Source organism: Eubalaena glacialis, chromosome X (genome assembly GCF_028564815.1).
Source record: "Eubalaena glacialis isolate mEubGla1 chromosome X, mEubGla1.1.hap2.+ XY, whole genome shotgun sequence".
NCBI lineage: Eukaryota > Metazoa > Chordata > Mammalia > Artiodactyla > Balaenidae > Eubalaena > Eubalaena glacialis.
In genome coordinates this window covers 137,673,226-137,691,980 of record NC_083736.1, presented here as the reverse complement: position 1 = coordinate 137,691,980, position 18,755 = coordinate 137,673,226, and the positions used below count along the sequence as shown (strand labels likewise).

General features: G+C 48.4%; 1 protein-coding gene across 2 annotated transcripts in view; it reads left to right on the top strand.

Annotated features, from left to right (window-relative positions):
- Positions 1 to 8,601, top strand: part of GAB3 (GRB2 associated binding protein 3) — a 58,768-nt gene extending 50,167 nt beyond the window's left edge. Inside the window, exons 9-10 of one of the 2 annotated variants that reach the window (XM_061178818.1) lie at positions 6,479 to 6,595; positions 7,906 to 8,601. In XM_061178818.1, coding sequence (XP_061034801.1) covers positions 6,479 to 6,595; positions 7,906 to 8,022 — 234 coding nt within the window. In that variant the 3' untranslated portion in view covers positions 8,023 to 8,601. The remainder of the gene's footprint in view (positions 1 to 6,478; positions 6,596 to 7,905) is intronic. The other variant, XM_061178819.1, reaches the window with a different exon arrangement.
- The last annotated feature ends 10,154 nt before the right edge of the window (positions 8,602 to 18,755 follow it).

The following is an 18,755-nucleotide window of genomic DNA, read 5'->3' as shown; positions in this document are numbered from 1 at the left end:
GATAGTTCCCTTTGCTGTGCAAAAGCTTTTTAGTTTGATGTGGTCCCTTTTATTTAATTTTTGTTTTTCTTTCTCTTGCCTGAGGAGACATAACCAAAAAATATTGTTAAAACCCATGTCAAAGAATATACTGTGTATGTTTTCTTCTGGGAGTTTTATGTTTCAGGTCTTGTATTTGTCTTTCATCCATTTTGAATTTGTTTTAGTATATGGTGTGAGAAAGTAGTCCTGTTTGATTCTTTTGCATGTAGCTGTCCAGTTTTCCCAACACCATTTATTGAAGAAGCTGTCTTTTCTCCATTGTATATTCTTGCCTCCTTTGTCGTAGATTAATCGACCATATAAGTATGGATTTATTTATGGGGTCTATTCTGTTCCCTTAATCTATGTGTCTGTTTTTGTGCCAGTACCACACTACTTTGATTATAGTATAGTTTGAAATCAGGGAGTGTGATTCCTCCAGCTTTGTTCTTCTTTTTCTTTTTCTTTCTTTCTTTTTATTTTTTTGCTGTGCGCTGGCTTTCGCTAGTTGCGGCGAACGGGGGCTACTCTTCGTTGCGGTGCGAGGGCTTCTCATTGCGGTGGTTTCTCTTGTTGCGGAGCACGGGCTCTAGGCGCAAGGGCTTCAGTAGTTGTGGCTCGCGGGCTTCAGTAGTTGTGACACGCAGGCACAGTAGTTGTGGCGCACGGGCTTAGTTGCTCCACGGCACGTGGGATCTTCCCGGACCAGGGCTCGAACCCGTGTCCCCTGCATTGGCAGGTGGATTCTTAACCACTGCGCCACCAGGGAAGTCCCTGTTCTATTTTTTAAAATTTGATGAAGCACTTCAGTAGGCAAGGTACCGTGAAAACCACATGACCACCGTATAAAAATCATCTTAAAATGGTAGAGAATATAGTTTTAAATGTATTTTTTAAATCCAAAACTCAACTGCCAAGAAAGGAAAGGGGATCTCTCGGGCCCAAAATATTGAGAAATTGCAAATCCTGAGGATCAATAGGAATTACAAAAAGTAAAATCACATATAGAAATAAGTCATTATTAGAAATATTAGATTTCACGTATAAAATAACTATGTTTTATATATTTAAAAAAGAAGATGAGGAGTTGAAAGTTGGACTGAGTCACAAGATACTATTTAAAAATGACCAGGTGGATTAGAAAAGACCATTTAGAACTTCTAGACATAAAAATAGGGATGTAATTAGAAACTCAATGGGTGAGTTAAACAGACTAAACCCAAAGAGTAATTTAGTGAACTAGAATACAGTTTTGAAGTTACTGATAAGTCAAGACAAGGAGATAAATACATAAACAAAGTTGAGAAATGGAAGATAGTATGAGAAGGTCAAACATTTGTCCAGTCGGCCTTACAGAAGGAGATAATAGGGAAAAAATAGAGAAGCAGTATGTAAAGGGATAATGTCAGTTTCTCACAGTTCATGAAAGACACCAATCCTCAGTCCAAAGACTCACAAATAGTTCATTGTAGTCAAATGTTAGTGGTAGAATGTGGATGGTAGGTATATGGGTGTTCATAGCGTATTTTCTTCAATTTGGCTGATTATTAGAAAGTTTTCATAATAATAAATTGAAGAAATAAACCCCATGAAAGGAAAATGAATAAAAGTGAGAACAGAAATTACCAAAATAAACAACAAAATTAGAATCACCACCGACCTAATTTGCTCTTTTAAGAGATTAAAATTGAACGCAACCAATCAAGAGAAAGCAATGCATGCAAATAAACAATATTAAGAATGCAAAGGAGGTAATAATTGCAAATACATCAGAGATTAATGACGTGAGAATACTATGAACAACTTCATATTGAGTGAATTTGAAAACTTTAGTGAAAATAGGCAAATTCTCAGAAAAATATTATTAAAAACTGACTCAAGGTAAAACAGAAAACACAAATTATTAGAGAAACTGAATACGTAGGGAAGTTTTTACTACAAAGGATCACGAGGCCCCCAAAACTTTACAGAAACTTTCTATCAAAAGGGAGCGATCATTGCAGTCTTACACAAGCACCTCCAGGGAAAGGCGAAAAGAGGAAATATTACGCAGCTTATTTTATAAGGCTAAAATAACTTGATACCAAAACAAACAGCACTAACATAAGTAGAAAATTATATATCAATCTCACTCATTCATGCAGGTTAAAATTCCTAAGCAAGAATAAGTCCAACCAAATCTTGCACATGAATGTTCATAGCATCATTTTTCATAATGGCCAACGAGCGAAAGCAACCAAAGTGTTCACCAAATGCTGAACGGGTAAATAAAATGTGGTATGGCTACACAATGGAGTGTTATGCAGCCATACCATGAAATCAGATCCATGAAACAACAAGGATGAACCTTGAAAACAACATGCTGAGTGAAAGAAGCCAGTCACAAAAGACCACTCTTTTGGATTTCTGGACCCAATTCCAGGATGTGTGTGTGTGTTGGCTGGGGTGGGTTCCCACATAACACCAAGCAATTCTCGGACACCGGCAGGGTGTCCGAGGAGTCAGCTCCATTCTGACCCTTTCTCCCGGGAGGTAGCATCAGATTCCACAGGTTACGGCTTCAGTCCTACAAGACCGCCCACCCCTTCCAACTTGAGCTGCTAGTCACCATCCCAGGTTGTTATCTGTGCTTCTGACTGGCTGGCTACAGATGGGAGGTTCCCACGTCCCCCTCCTTGGGTTTGACTCATTCGCTAGGGCAGCTCACAGAATTCAGGGAAGCACTTACTTACGTTTACCAGTTTATTCTAAAAGGGTATGATAAAGGATACAGATGAACATCCAGATGGAAGAGAGGCACAGGGCGAGGCATGAGGAAAGGGCCCGGAGCTTCCACGCCGTCCCCAGGGGCCACTCTCCCAGCACCTCCACGTGTTCACCAACCCGGGAGCCCTCTGGACCCAGTCCTCTTGGGTTTTATGGAGGCTTCATTATACAGTGTGACTGGTGAAATCATTGGCCGTTGGTGATTGAGTCAAGCTCCAGCCCCTCCCCACTCCCCGGAGATCGGGTGGGGCCGGGGAGTGGGGCTGAAAGTTCCAAGCTTCCGACCACACGGTTGGTTCTCCCGGCAAGTAGGAGGCACTTTGTTAGGTGCCACCTAAAAGTCACCTCGTTCCTGTCATGAGCGACATCTCTGTCATTCTCAACACTTAGGAAATTCGAAGGGTTTTGGGAGCTGTGACCCAGCAATTGTGGACTGAAGACCAACTATATATGAGAAATAAATATTTGGTCATCCGAATGACCAAATATATATTTCTTGTAAATCACAGTATGACAACCACGCATCGTATGATTCCATTTGTATGACATGCCTAGAATAGCAAACCTATAGAGACAGAAATTAGATTCGTGGTGGTTGCCTAGAGCTTGGGGAGAGACTGGGACTAGGGGATGACGGCTAAGGGGTGCAGGATTTCGTTTTGGGGTGATGAAAATATTCTAAACTTGAGGTGATGATTGCACAAACATGTGAATATCCTAAGCACCACCGAATTGTACACTTTAAGTGAGAGAATTGCATGGTATGGAATTCTATCTCAGTAAAGCTGTTTACAAAAGGAATCCTAAAGATTTTAGTAAAATAAGTTCAGCACTGTATAAAACTGAAAATGTGCATGAACGGGCTCCCCTGGTGGCACAGTGGTTAAGAATCCACCTGCCGATGCAGGGGACACGGGTTCGAGCCCTGGTCGGGGAAGATCCCACATGCCGCGGAGAAACGAAGCCCGTGCGCCACAACTACTGAGCCCGCGTGCCACAACTACTGAGCCGCTGTGCCACAACTACTGAAGCCCACGCTCCTAGAGCCCGTGCTCCCCAACAAGAGAAGCCACCGCAATGAGAAGCCCGTGCAACGCAGCGAAGAGTAGCCCCCGCTCGCCTCAACTAGAGAAAGCCCGCACGCAGCGACGAACACCCAACGCAGCCAAAAATTAATTAATTAATTAATTACTTTTAAAAATATGCACGAACAAGTCGGAATTTTTCCAGGTATGCAAAGTGGGTTTAACATTTGAGAATCTGTTCATGGACATCTCGGTAAAGACGGCAGATTGACCACGGACTTCTGTTTTCCCTCCGTCCCAAACCATCCTCTAAACTCACAGTAAAGGACTTGTTAAAGGCATAAACCCACACGGCTGTGAAGAACCGAAGAAGACAACACAGTAACGTATTGGAAACTGGAAAGCAGGTGGATTTGTAGTAAATGATTTATCAGACCCAAGAGAGTTGAATCCTAAATACACTGCGGGGGAAGGCAAGATCCCCACTCCCCGGAGGCTGACCTCTGTGACTTCCCCTCTCCTACTTCACACAAAAGATGAAGTGTAGTCTCTGGAGAGAGTAAAACAAGGGGTCTCTGCCCTGGGGGATGCTAGACACATCTGACCGAGAATACTAGGCTAAAAACAACGGACGTAAATATGCACAATAGATACGCGAGCCTTTCCCGAACCCTTTTCCAGCGGCTCTCTTCCAGAATGTTGACAAGCAGACCTTTACAATTGGGTCTAGAGATTCGAAGACCGTTCTCTGACCTATTTGAGCAGCCCAAGAGGCAAGACATGGGTCATAATATTAGGGGCTCCCCAAGAAAATCGTCCGGCAAGGTCACCTTGCAGTGAACCCCACCGCTGACAAGCACCACCCATGTAGTCGGAGCTTCGGATCAGCGTTCTGGTCTTTCACTCTTAAATGTGAGCAGACAGCCAATGATTTTATCAGACATCTCAGGGAAGCTCTAGCATAAAGACAGAAACCAAACAAACAGGTTGGAAGAAACGAAAACTGTGCCAGAAGGAGAACCATTTTTTTTAAGTCTCTTATTGTTACGAATACCCCCTGAGAGGTGAGCTGTCAGGACCATAAATTAAAGGAATCTTATCAAGTCAGTCAAGCTCATTAACACGTTAAAGGAGAAAAGCGATGTGAGTGTCTCAGATGCAGCAAAAACAGTCAGTAGGACTGACCAGCCAGTCACATATGGGAACGTGATATGTGAACAGAGGCTGCATTCCTGGGGAAAGGAGGGCTGCCCACGTGGGGTACAAACAGAACAAAAGGCAATTAATTGTATCCCTGTGTCACCACCACATGTCAAAATCAGTTGAGGCTAGATTATTACTTAAATGTAAAGGACAAGACTTTATACCTTAGAAGAAGATGTGGGAAAACAAATTACAACCTCAGCATAGGAAGAATGCTTTAAACAAAATACAAGAGCAAGAAGCTACTCAGGAAAATCTTGATGTGTTACATTAAAAGCGAGAACAATTCTTAACTTAAAAACTACCAAGAAGAACCCACTGTAGACTGTGATGGGCTATTAGCAACACACATAACCAACAAATTATTAGTCTCTTAGATATGTGAGGAAGTACTGAGAAAAATCAGAAAACTACAAACACTTCAGTGTAAAAATTAGCAAAACAAAAACAAACCTAAAACAGATAATTCACAGAAGAGGAAAAAAGAAATGACCCGTAAACATATGAAAGGATGGCCAATTAATTAAATTATCAAGGGCGTGGAAAATCCAATCACAGTAAAATACCATTTTCCTCATATCAGGCTGGTGATAGTCAAGTTGAAGGGGCCCCCATCCCAGGGACACACCCTAGAAATTCTTCCACAGGTGCATGAATGCTCACAGCAGCATTGCTTGTAAGAGCCTCCAAACTGGAAACAACTCAAATGTCTGTTGTTGGTGGAACAGTTAAATAAATTATGCGATGGAATCATGTATGCTAATGAAAATGAATGAAATAGGGCACTGACATGGGTGAATGTGAAGTATGTAAATGGAGCGCAAATTGAAGTCACCACAAATGCATACAATACGGTTCTATTGATAAAAGTTCAAAACAGGCAAAACAAAACAGTATGTCACTTAAGGACACTCACACATTCATAAAACCATCTTTAAAAACAAAAGTGGTAAACACCAAGTTCAGGATAGCACTCACCCCCTTGGGGGGCATGAAGGCAGCAGTAGAAGGGGGCCCTCGGCGTGTGCCGTGTGTGTCGTGTAGCGGTGGTGTACTCTGAAGCCGGATGGTGATGCCATGGGCGTGTGTTGCACACGTTATCACTGTTTGTATTGTATAAAGTATCTTCAAATGCATTTGGGATGTCTTTACGAAAGCTTTCGTAAGTGTGATTGACCTTTTCAGGATTTAAAGTCTCTAAGGTATCATGGGCCTGTCAGATCCGTAAAATGATTTCTTCTTGGGGGAGATTTTGGCCAGCTGCTTCAATGGTGAATGAAGGCATAGCTTCATGTGAAGGCCAAATGGGCTGTATTGTATTTCAAAGCCAGCTCTCCTTCCGAGGTGCAGGCTGAGCTGCACAGGACTCGCCGGGCCGCTGTTGTCGTCGGATGGCAGCTGCTCTTCCCCTGGGCAGCCCGGCCAGAAATTGGTAACGCGCATCCTGTGGCGTTGGTTTCTAGGAGGAGCACGGAGAAGCCAACTTGCTGAACAGTGGAGCTCTGACGTGGACGAGGAAATTCAGCCTGGATTATTTAGCCCTGGACTTCAACTCAGCGTCACCGGCCCCTGTGCAGCAGGTAGGAAGTACTCTGTGTCTGAGAATTCCCAGGAGATTCCATTTCGGTTTGGATTTTGTTTCGATGATTCCACCATGGGTGTTCTCTTTGCAAAGTCTTAAACATGCAGACACGTACAGTGAAGAGTCTTAAAATCAGCCCTAATTCTGCCGCCCAGAAGTCCTGGTGTATCTCCCTCGGGGGAACGTTCTTTGCATGTCTATGTGTAAATGGACGTAGTGTTCGTGCTCCTCAAAATTCGGACCATAAGGTTTGTTGAGAAATTGCTCTGGCAGAGATGAGGGTGGGGTGAAGTGTAGTCCAGGCATAGGAAGGGCCTGCTGAGGGAAGAAGTAACAGCCCCGTTTGGCTAGACTCTGGGGAGTGGTGACGGGGGCTCTCAGCTGGCTTTGAAACAGCTCCGTAAAGGGCCTCAAGTGCCAGGCTGGGCAGTTTTGACTCCTTTGAGTAGTATTCTTGTCTGTGGAGTGGTCAGCAGAAATAACACCTATGTTGAAGCCTGTCGTGAGGATCCAGTGAGTTAGTACGTGTAAGGGACCTTAGCCATTGACTGTTGTCGCTCGCTGCACAGGGGGAGCCATGGAATGAACGGCTGGTAAGCAGTGGACAACAGCTAAATATTTCTTAGCAAGGGATGGTCGTAGTCTAGACTGCGCTAACAGCGTCTTATTGTTTGATGAGAAAAATCACTTGCTGAACAGAATACACAGTGCAATTTCATTTTGTGTGTGTGGAGAAGAAAAGAGTCTGGGAGGCTTCCCTCCCCTTTTGCTGAATGAGCTCCCACTTGTCCTTCGCCTTTCGTTTCATTCCAGAAACCTAAAATGATAGTGCAGCAAGGCTGGTCAGCGGGATAGACAGATAAGCACAGACGGTGCGTCGGTCAGTTCTGGTCGGCTGTGCAGCGAAGACAAGCCCCGAATCTCTGCGGCTTTCGACCGCAAAGGCTTCTCAGTTGTCGCCTGTGGCACAGTCCATCACGGTCCCCACGTGAGGCACGCCGGTGTCCTGGCAGGGGAAAAAGGGAGAGTGCAGGATCGCAGGCCGCCTCTCTTCTCCTTAGGAGGGGCACCCGTCGCCCCTCTCACGTTATATCGGTCAAGGCGAGTCAGCTGGCTAGGGCCAAGTTGAAGGGAGCAGAGGTGAGGAGGGATTCACGCACATTCACACGCAGCGTGACACTTGTGCAAGTGACGGCCCAGGGGGGAGGGCCAGCCACTACTCGACACCGTAATCCACCAGAGACTGACTGACATTGTGCTGAATTGCTAAATTTGATGCAACGAAACCTTTTTGTTCTCCCCCTTCAGAAACTTCTCTTCTCAGAGGAGCAAAGAGTAGACTACGTGCAAGTGGACGAACAGAAGACGCAGGCCCTGCAGAGCACAAAGCAGGAGTGGACGGACGAGAGGCAGTCCAAAGTGTGACGGGGCTGGGCTGCGGGCAGGGGCTCTGAGGGCGGCCGGCCCTTGTCACCGGCCGCGCTCGCCCCTGCCGAGCCTCAGGCCGGTGCACCGGGACGTAGAGAGCTCCATCCCGGCAGGGTGGGAACCATCAAAGCAAAAGAGGCGTCAGAAATCTTCTCCAGTGGAGCCTTTGACGTGCAGATTGGAGCCAACAGGATGACATCTTTTGACTCCAGCGCCTGTGGCCGGGTGCCCCTTTGCTGTTGGCCTTTTCCCGGCATGCTTTCACACGCACCGTCTCATCTCTTCCCCTCAAAGACCTCGGAAGCTAGGCTTGGCGGCGATCATTGCTCCCACTTCGAGGAAAACGATACCAAGAACCGGAGAAGGGAACGCTTGACCCAAGATGACTCATGGAGCGAGACAGCGAGTCCGGCTCCTTCCGCCGTCTAATGCTGCCTCAGTCACTTCGGGTAACTTCGGAGACGCGTGGGAAACACGTGCAGACACGGGATGACTCATCCCCTCCTCTCCCTTTCATAGGATTTTGAGCAGGTGCTTTTACACTTGAAAGGTATGCCTGTCGAGCCAGGGTTTCTTTGTGTGGTGTCCAAACGGGGCACCCTAGCATAATCAGCAGTTACCATTAGAGACACCTCCCGACAATCAGTGTGAAATCCATTCTTGGTTCACATGGTCCCCTTGCCATGTGTGTCCCATGAGCTGGCTAGTGCTGGCAGAAGAACCTTTGCCACCCCGGGGAAAGCTATCCCTGGCCACACTGTGCTGGACTCAAGCTTCTGAGTGATTGTTAGGACCCAAACGACAACAACAAACCAACCAACCAAAAACCGGTGACTTCAAGTCTCGGGTTTCCTGGCTAACGTTTCCCTTCTGCTTTAGTGGTGGCTAGCTCTGGAGAGTGCACACGTTCCCACCGTGCAGTGAGGGCATCTTGTCACCCCTTCCTTTGTGGGGCACTGGGGTTCAGGGGACCCAGACGACAGGCTCGATTGGGCACGGAGTTTTACTTAATGCCCCTACCTGAGGATAGATTGGAATAGTAAAGGCAGCTGAGATTTTGTCGGCAGTGAAATGTCATCCAGTTGACCCAAAAACAAAAATCTGTTTCTACAAAACGTTTCCAGGGACATACTTACTGCACGAAACAATAGACACTTGAGCAGTGTGACTTGTTTGGAAGTGATTAGGGATTTAAAAGAATATGACTTCACCAGGGCGTATGGGATTATGTCTTGGGTGTATGGGATTCCCAGGGTGTATGGGATTATGCCTTGCTTTGATAAAACTGCTAGTGGATGGCTACACAAAGGCATAATGATTCAGGGACACAAAATACAGGTAGCTTTGAGCTGACGGCAGCATATGCTCCTGAGGAAGGCACCGTAAGTCACAACGATGCCGGCCAAATCTTGTTTTCCGGCAGAGATAATCCACGTGTAATGGAGGGCTATGATTCTGATGGGGTCTGAGGGATTTTTGTTTTTTTTAACAGAAATGATCCCAGATACCACTCCAAGTCAAGTACACATGGCATGTCTGTACACTGCGCAGAGTACCCCTTTCTAGAAGATTTGGGAATCAACAGGACAGTGCAGCAATTAATCTCGCATTATTTTCTGTAGCTCCTTTTTGCTCCGTTTCCTTCCGTCTCCTTTCATTAGGAAATACTTCCAGATCAGGGGTTTTGTCATGCAGAAAGGGGGACCGAAGGGCCTCAAGCCTAAGTCCACAGGCCCAGGAACGTTGGGAGTTAAGCTTTCCTCGGGGAGGGAGGAGCCCTGAGGCCCAGCACACAGCCTGGCTACCAGGGCATGGTGTGACCCTGGGGACCCAGTGTCCAGGCCACTTCACCACGCAGCAAGCAGCAGCTGAATCGTGGCCGTTGGGTCCGGGTCGAGACTGATGGCTCCCCTTAGGCCTGGCTTCCCCCCTCTCAAGGCCTCCTCCTCGGGCCCCGTTCAGACCACCTTTGTATCCACAACCGTGCAGATTTTTAACAATTCACTACGCCTCTACTATGTCCTGTCTGGCATTAATAAAAGTCTTATAAGGAGAGGAATCGTGACCTAAGTGCCCTCTCATTTAAGTGATGACATCTGAAAAACTACGGGGCACGTTCTGAAACCTGAATAAGTGGAAATAGACTTCATTGCCATTTTCAAGTACAACAGGCTTAACCTGACTCCCATGGCACGACCTGCATCCGCGTTACTTCGCTGCAAACAGTTGAGCAGGTGGCTGTAAGCAGTACTGCTTCTGCAGCCAAACCACATCTTGACATCTGGGTCAGCAACTAGCTCCGATCATTGGCAGTCAAGTTACCGGCTCTGCCAGATACCACGCATAACACAACCTTTGTCATTACTGACATTAAAAAGCAACAGCGCCCAGCGTGCTTCTCCCCAGAGGGGGTCTCTTGTGCCACCACCTCCCTTTTCCCTATGGCTGAGACTCCCGGTTGCCCTGGCTGCCAGGTCAGCAGCATCTCTAGGCCACGATGTGAGGCAGAGACCACCAGAATAGCAGGGGCTCAGGTCTGGGGAAAACAGGCCAGAAGCAGAGACCCTACAGCCAACGCGAGTCCTGGTGCTGAGAGAAAGGAGGAGAAGCCACGTGAAACTCCTCACCCTGGTCAAGTACGAGGCTGATTACCACGAACGCTTTTTCCTGACACACACTCCAGACCGAGCCCTTGACCTAAAGGAGAGCAGGTCGGCCCACAGGGCTAACCTCAGAAGCAGGGGCCGGGAAACCTGACCTAAAGGTCTCTGAGCCCCAGGCCCCTCGTGCTCTGGCCCCTTTACTTCAGCAGACAGCTCCCTAAGTTTCCAGCTTTCTACTTCTTTATTTTCCTTGATCTTAAATTGCATTTATCGTTATCATTTCCTTACTTTCATTGTCATTTGTTGTTATAAATTTAGTTTTTATTTTCTGCAACTGAGAGAGAGTGGCAGTGGTGGAGGCTGGAGCCGGGGGCCCGACGGGAGACAGCAGAGCTGAGACGCAGACTCCCCGCCACGGGCACTTCACCGATGGCAGAGGGGGGCTGGAGAGCCGCGGGGACAGTCAAGGCTGCCAGGTCACTGGAGCTCCACGGGGATGGTAACGAACCTGACCCCACTCTGCCGCCGCGTACAGACATCGGTTCCTGGGGGAGCTCCATGGGGAAGGCAGAACGATCCATGGGACGCGTCCCCTCTGCCTTATCAGAGCCATTTGGCTTCTATCCAGCACTGTTGTTTTGGTCTTGGTTTCATGGGCAAAACCTCCATTTCCATGAGTTTTATCTTTTGCTCACCTTTGTATGAACAAATGCATCCCAACTGTTTTATATCTGTCTTGAAATTTTAAATCATTTCCATTGTTTTGGTCTTCAACATGAGACTTTTAATTCACTTTCATACTCTACGGTGGTAGAAGTCAGAATAGTGGTTATCTCTATTGGGAAGAGGCAGGAAATAAAAAGTCAACTTGTAAATTATACTGTATTATAGAAGGTGATGAGTGGTGTGGAAAAGAACAGCCTGAAGAGGATTGGCTGCACACTGGGCTGTTGGTGGCCACAGGAAGAAGTAGGGTGAGAAGATGAGATCTGGGCAGACTCGAGGGAGATGAGAGAGTCAGCCAGGTGCAGTATTTGAGAGCACATTCAAGGCAGGGAGAACAGACTGTGCAAAAGCCCTAACTCAGTAGAAAACCTGGAATGTTGAGGGCACAGGCAAGAGGCCAGCGTGGCTGGCGTGGGGTGAGCAAGAGAGAGCGGAGGAGGTAAGAGAGGCAATGGGGGATTCACAGATTAGAATGTGGGGGCTTGCTGGCCGTTACAAGGACCTCTGGCTTATGTTCTCGGTGAGAATGGAGCCCGTGACGGGAATTAGGCAGGGGAGACGTGACCCGACTTATATTTTGAAAGGCAGGATCACTGTAGCCACCAGAGCTGCTGCGTGCCGGCGGGGGAGATGCTCCTTCATCACCGTCATCGCCACGCCCACCGCCACCATCCCCAGCACCAGCGTCCCCCTCCCTCCAGCCCACGCTGCCAGAGCTCTCTGGGTTCTGTCCCGGCAGGCTCCGCTCACGCACATGCAGGAACAGGGACCGGATCTCCCCGCCACTGGCTGGAAAGAATCCCCTAAATGCAGCCAAAATATATGAAACACAGGCTGTGAAGAAACTGGGCCTCAGGCGAGGGAGGACCGTCAGTGATCTCTGGGAGCTGAGACCCCGAAGAGGTGAGCCGTGCAGCTGCCCCAGCTTGCTGTCTACACGGACTGTCCGGACCGAGTCCAGCCGCCTCCCCGGGTCTCGGGGGTGGATCGCAGAGCGCAGGCAGCCGGAGCTGGCGGGTGGAGGACCGGAGAGGACGCAGCGGCACAGGGAGAGAACCGTGCCCAAGGGCGGAGGGTCCGCTAGCGGAAACTCCGAATTCGGGTGACATCATATACAGTACTCAGAGGGATCTTGTCTCGGTAGTGTGGAAAACTAAACGCTGCTCTGCTCCCACCCATAAAGTCTCAAGGCAAGACTCAAAAGGATCAAACTGTTTCCAAGTAAGTTAACAATATTAGATTTTTTGAAGTTCTGGAGTATACTTAGGAAAAAAAATACCCAGCACCCAAGGAAAAGGGTATGCTAAGATTCAGAAAACTCCAGCCCGTTATGAGGAGACAGATCAATTGATAAAAGACATCCCGATCGGAAAGGAAGAAGTAAACGTTTCTCTGCAGACAACATGATTGTCTATGTAGAAAACCGAATGCAATGTACAAGAGTGAGGAGAACCAGTCAGTGAGTCAGCAAGACCACAGGATAAAGGATACGAGAGGGAGCTAGCTCCGCCTGCCCAGACACTCAACTAATTGTTCTTGTACCAGCACTTTTCTGCACTGATCTGAAACAAGGCCAGCCAGCCACAACACTGCTATTTTACTGTGCCCAGGGTTTTTCTCTTCCTGTGCAAACTAAGTTTTTAATTTTAGTAGGAAACCAAGCCAATTGTGACAAGGATGTTGGGAAACCAGAAATCTGGTAGTAGGTGTATTTTCTGAAGAGAAATTGTGAGACAGTCTGTTTCCTCTCTCTCTCTCTCTCTCTGTCTCTCTCTCTCTCCCTTTTTTTTTCCATGCCGCGTGGCTTACAGGATCTTAGTTCCCCAACCAGGGATCGAACCCGTGCCCCCTGCAGTGGAAGCACGGTGTCCTAACCACTGGACTGCCAGGGAATTCCCTGTGATCAAGAGTCTCAAAAAAGAAATAGAAAAGTAAACATTTAGATCAGTATTTCTAACTTTTGGAATATACTTTAAGGAAATAACCATTCATGGAAAGAATTACATACATGAATTCCATTGAATCGTTAACCATAGCAATGAAAAAACTGAAAACAACTTAAATGTTCAATGATTACATTATGATGCATCTTATATACCTTCACTCAATAACATATTTTTGAAGAGTTTTTAGAATGTGGAGAAACTAGTATGTCAAATGAAAAAACTCAGGAAAAAATCTAATGCTAAACTTGATGACTTCCACATTGCATACCGTTATACATTTACTGTGCAAGTACAACTAAAAAAATAGTTCTAAAATGTTGACAGTATTTAGTGCTGAACATCGGGCTTGATTTTCATTTTCCTAAACTGTCTTCAATTACCTTGTACTACTGGGGTATCTGAATTCCAGAACCTTCCCTCCAACACGAGGACAAAGATAAAAAATCCAGAAATGCATCAGCTGAAAAGAAACTGTGACACAAAACAGTAGCCTCGTTTTATTTTCTGCAGTAATACACATCGAAGCATCCCACTCCTCGAGCCGCAGGGAAACAAAACACGTGAACCAAGAGATACCAAGGGCCAGAACCGGCAAAACATTAAACCCAAATAACAAAGTGGTGATTACTCAAGTTTGAATTCCCTAAGCCTTGCCTAGTAGGGGACACAAGGTTAGGCCTCAGCCCCCTTTCCTTCGCGTAGCCTTTAGGGAGGCGGGGGCCAAAGGTGCTGAATATTCCCAATCACCCGGGAAAGCTGATCGAGGGCGGAGTCGATGGAAATTCGGAAGAGATCAAGGTCTTCAGCAGTCCATCTACTACAAGTGAGGGAAAAGGGAAATCAGGTTAAAGGGGAGATCGCTCACGTAGGTCCAGGGCACCAGCCCCCAGCCCCCTCCTTATACCAAGCCCGTCAGCGGCCCCATCACAGCACTCTTAAGACAGAGATCAGATCCCAGCACCTGCCACCGACCCCCGCCCACGGCAGACTCTTCTAGAACTCACATAGTTAGGGCACTGCCATTCACTGTATATTCCTCCCGAATCACGCCTTGGTCACGCTGGGCACCTGCCATCAGAGCTCTGTGGGCCATGTGTGCCTCCAGGAGGGATCGGAAAGGCACTGTGAGCTTGCTGGGGGAGACGTGGTTAAGGCACCATCCGCTACTGAATCTGCTGGTATCTCGGGCTTGCCCACACCTCAGAGGCCCGTTTTTACCCCAGGATGAGACCGCCCGGAGCCGCCTCCCTAACCCTTCGGTCCTTCCCCACCCTCCAGGCTCCTCAGGCATTGACAAATCCCCTTTCCTGCCCGGCTGCCCGCCCCTGCTGCCCCTGACTGCGCCCTGCGCTCCCCTCCGTCCCCTCCGCAGGCGGCCGCCATGTACCCTGCCACCGCACCGCTGCCCCAGCCCAGGGAGGCTCCACGGAAAGGATACAGCACCAGCCGTCTGCTTCCAGGCCCGACAGCCGCGAGCGCTGCACCTCCACCACGTCTTAGGGCACGTGACGCCCGCCCACCCTGGGGGCCTGCAGCAGCGCCTCCCATCGCTGCTCCTCCTCGGCCAGGCCCACGCCGGGCTTCCGGGCGCCGGGGAACACCCTCGCCTTCAGGGCTACCTGATCTACTCTGGCAACCAGGAGTTCCGGAGCTTTGCTGGCCACCTCGGCCCCCTGCGCCTGCAGCGCTGTCGTCCCCCGGGGCCTGCATGGCCGCCGCGCGTCCCTCTAAAAGCCGAGGAGAGCCTGAGCGCCTCACGCGGCCCCGCCCCTTCGGCCCCGGGACGCCCCGGGCGCCTGCGCAGACACCCCTGACGACGCCTCCTGGCACCGGATTGGCTGCCGCCCTGCCCCTCACGGGCCGCCCCGGAGGCCCCGTCGGGCTGCACAGACTCAGCTCCGGCGTGAAGCCCCGCTCCTTTCGGGCGCCCCGGATGCGCCTGCGCAGACCGGCCCCTCCTGTCCGGGGCCGCGCGGCGTGGGGCCGGCGCCAAGTGCCCACGGAGTCACCACCGAGACGGGAACGCCGCCTTTCCGTTCCCAAGGCCTTGACCCGTCTCCCAAACCATCTGCTCCAGGCAATAAGGGCCACCCACCCACCCCCATAGCCCTCCGACCCTGCCCCCCGGTAAAGCCCAGAGTAAACCGCAAACAGCAGGGGAAGCGTAGGACCTCCAAGCAGCGGGGTCTCCGCCGACTGGGGAGGTCAGGGCTGGTGGGCGTCTTCACTGACCCCATCATGGAGGCGCCACCCGCATGACCTCGTGCAGACCCTATTACCTCCCAAAGGCCCGCCTCCAGAGTCCATCCCGTGGGGGGGTTAGGGCTTCCATGGGTGAGCTGGGGGAGGGGGAGGGGGAGGGACTGGACGCTCAGGCCATAGGCCAGCGCTGCTCAGCTAACCCGGGCTAGGTTCCCGTGAGTACTCTTAGCGGGGAGCCACTGACTTACCTGACCGAACCCAGAAACAGCATCTTTCCTGCCGGAGAGCTGATCCACGTCAGCTGTCCTGAGAGATGCGCCAGCCAAGGCCTCACAGGTGCCCCCGGGGCCGGCCCGGCCCCTCGCGTCCCAGGGCCAGGAGGTGACACGGGCCGGTCTGGCTTCCTCTCGGCTGTTTCCAGGCCACTCCTCCACCTGCTGGGCTGGTCACCGTCCTTCCGCAGCCCTGCCCTCGGCCCCAGAGGCTGCCCCGAGGTGGACGCTCACTCAGCAGGCGCCCTCGCCCGGGCTGCCAGTGCTGCACTGGTGAAGCTTTAACACTGGCTCTCCAGACGCAGCAGGGGCCCTGCATCTGCTGATCTCCACGCTGTACCCACTCCCACCACAGCCGACTGACTAGGGAGGCCGAGCCGCGGTCTTGTACGAAAGCCAAGTGGGAATTAAAGCCTCACAGTCACTTACGGAAGACTCAATGAGCTCTCTGTCCCAGGTTCCCCTGTGGGAGTTGCAGAGCGGGAGCCATGAGCAGACATCCTTATAGTTTTTTAGTTTTAGGTTTAGCAAATAGGTTTTAATCATCATCACTGGAAAAAGAAAAAAAAACCATCAGTGCAGAACCGGACTCACATGGGTAGGTAGTGAGTAGGCGTGGACACTGGTTGGACATGTGCGGGAAAAGCCCAGAGAATGTACTGAGCAAGGGTCTAGCATGTTGGCTTCTGCTGTCGTCCATATCACAAGAGGAAACTCATGAATTAACCAGACCCACCTGAGGGTCTGAAATAAGGGCAGAAGGAGGGTCAGTGGGACGTCTAGGGGGCTCTGACTCCCGCCTCCGCGAAAAATACCTGATGGACATCCTCATACATACCCATTAAGGGGACCAGTGGCAAGTTCCCAGGAGCAGAATTGCTGGGCTTTAGGGATGGGCAGACGTCATTGGATTCAGTCGCGCCACGCTGCTCTCTGCTATGGCTGTACCCGTCTGCACTCCTACTATATCCTTGCGACCTTTGGGGGCTTCCTTTTCTGTAACTAGCCTATTAATATCCTTCGCCCATTTCCAAAAAAAATTGGTATTGCTGTTATCTTCTTGATGACCAGCAGGATATTTTAAATATATATTCTTTTTTTAAAATTAATTAATTAATTTATTTTTGGCTGCTTTGGGTCTTCGTTGCTGCGCGCGCGCTTTCTCTAGTTGCGGCGAGCCGGGGCTACTCTTCGTTGCGGTGCGCGGGCTTCTCATTGCGGTGGTTTCTCTTGTTGCGGAGCACAGGCTCTAGGCGCAAGGGCTTCAGTAGTTGTGGCTCGTGGGCTTCAGTAGTTGTGACACGCAGGCTCAGTAGTTGTGGCGCACGGGCTTAGTTGCTCCGCGGCACGTGGGATCTTCCCGGACCAGGGCTCGAACCCGTGTTCCCTGCATTGGCAGCCGGCTTCTTAACCACTGCGCCACCAGGGAAGCCCCCAAATTTCTTCTTAATACTTGAGTCTTCGTTTCTTTGTGGTATCCTTTTCCTAATATATACTCATACTTCCTGGGCCTGGGTTTAATATTTCTCATCCTTCATCCTCATATGTATCTGAGGATGTCAGATAACACCCAGGTAACTGATACTGTGGGGCACCTTGGAAAGATTGAATATGGAATTATTTCTGTCCACTGTCGGAGGAGAAGGAGACAAAGCTGTAGATGCTGAGTTACAGGATGTCCAGTATCACATGCAATAGATGTATGTTTCTTTTCAAATGTATTGTAAATTTTTTGCCAAAAAGAATTACATCAATTCACACTGTCACCAATATAGTATACCCATTGACTACAACCTAGTCAGCACTGGGTGTTAATTTTTTTTTTTAAAGCATATTATCAGTACATTTTTTAAATTTTTATTTATTTATTTATTTATTTATGACTGTGTTGGGTCTTCGTTTCTGTGCGAGGGCTTTCTCTAGTTGCGGCAAGTGGGGGCCACTCTTCATCGTGGTGCGTGGGCCTCTCACTATCGCGGCCTCTCGTTGCGGAGCACGGGCTCCAGACGCGCAGGCTCAGTAATTGTGGCTCACGGGCCTAGTCGCTCCACGGCATGTGGGATCTTCCCAGACCAGAGCTTGAACCCGTGTCCCCTGGATTGGCAGGCAGATTCTCAACCACTGCACCACCAGGGAAGCCTGGCTGTTAATTTTAGTACATCTAATTTACTAGTTATAAAATGGTATTCACTTGCTATTTTAATTATCATTTTATAAGTAACTTGTGGGATTGAATATTTTGCCATATGTACTACTTTTCTTTCCTCTGCTCACAAATTTTCTATTTGTTTGCTTTACTAATTTTTGTCTATGTGTAATCTTGCTTTTTGATGGAAATCTTCAAACGTTAAATTTTTGTGAGTAAAAAAAAAAAAAATACTGGGTCTTCCAATCCATGAACATGATACATTTCTCCATTAATATAGCTTTTAAGTTCTCTTATTAATAGGTTTTAGTTTTCACTGTAAATGTTTTGCATGTATTTTATTAAATGCATCACTAAGTATTTCATGTTTTAGGATACTATTATAAATGATAGTGATTTTTAAATTTCACGTTTCTTTCTTTGTAGATTGCTTAGGATTTTCTACATACACAAACATGTCATCTCTGAATAAAGAGAATTCTATTTTTTCCAATCTGTATAACTTTTATTTCTCTTTCTTGTCTAGTGCACTGCCTAGGATTTCCAGGACAATACTTAATAAAAGTGGTGGACATCCATACCTTATTCTCAAATTCAGGGGCGGGGAATTATATTTTCCTCCATTATCATTTTAGCTGTAGGATTTTTGTAGATTGCCTTTATCAGATTAAGAAAGTTTCTTTCTAGTCCTAGTTTTCTGAGAGTTTTTATCATAGTGGTTGTTGAATGTTGTCAAATGCTTTTTCTGCATCTATTGAAATGATCACATGGTTTTTCTCCTTTATTTTGTTGATATGATGACTAACTCTTGATTGATTTTTCAATGCAAACCCTA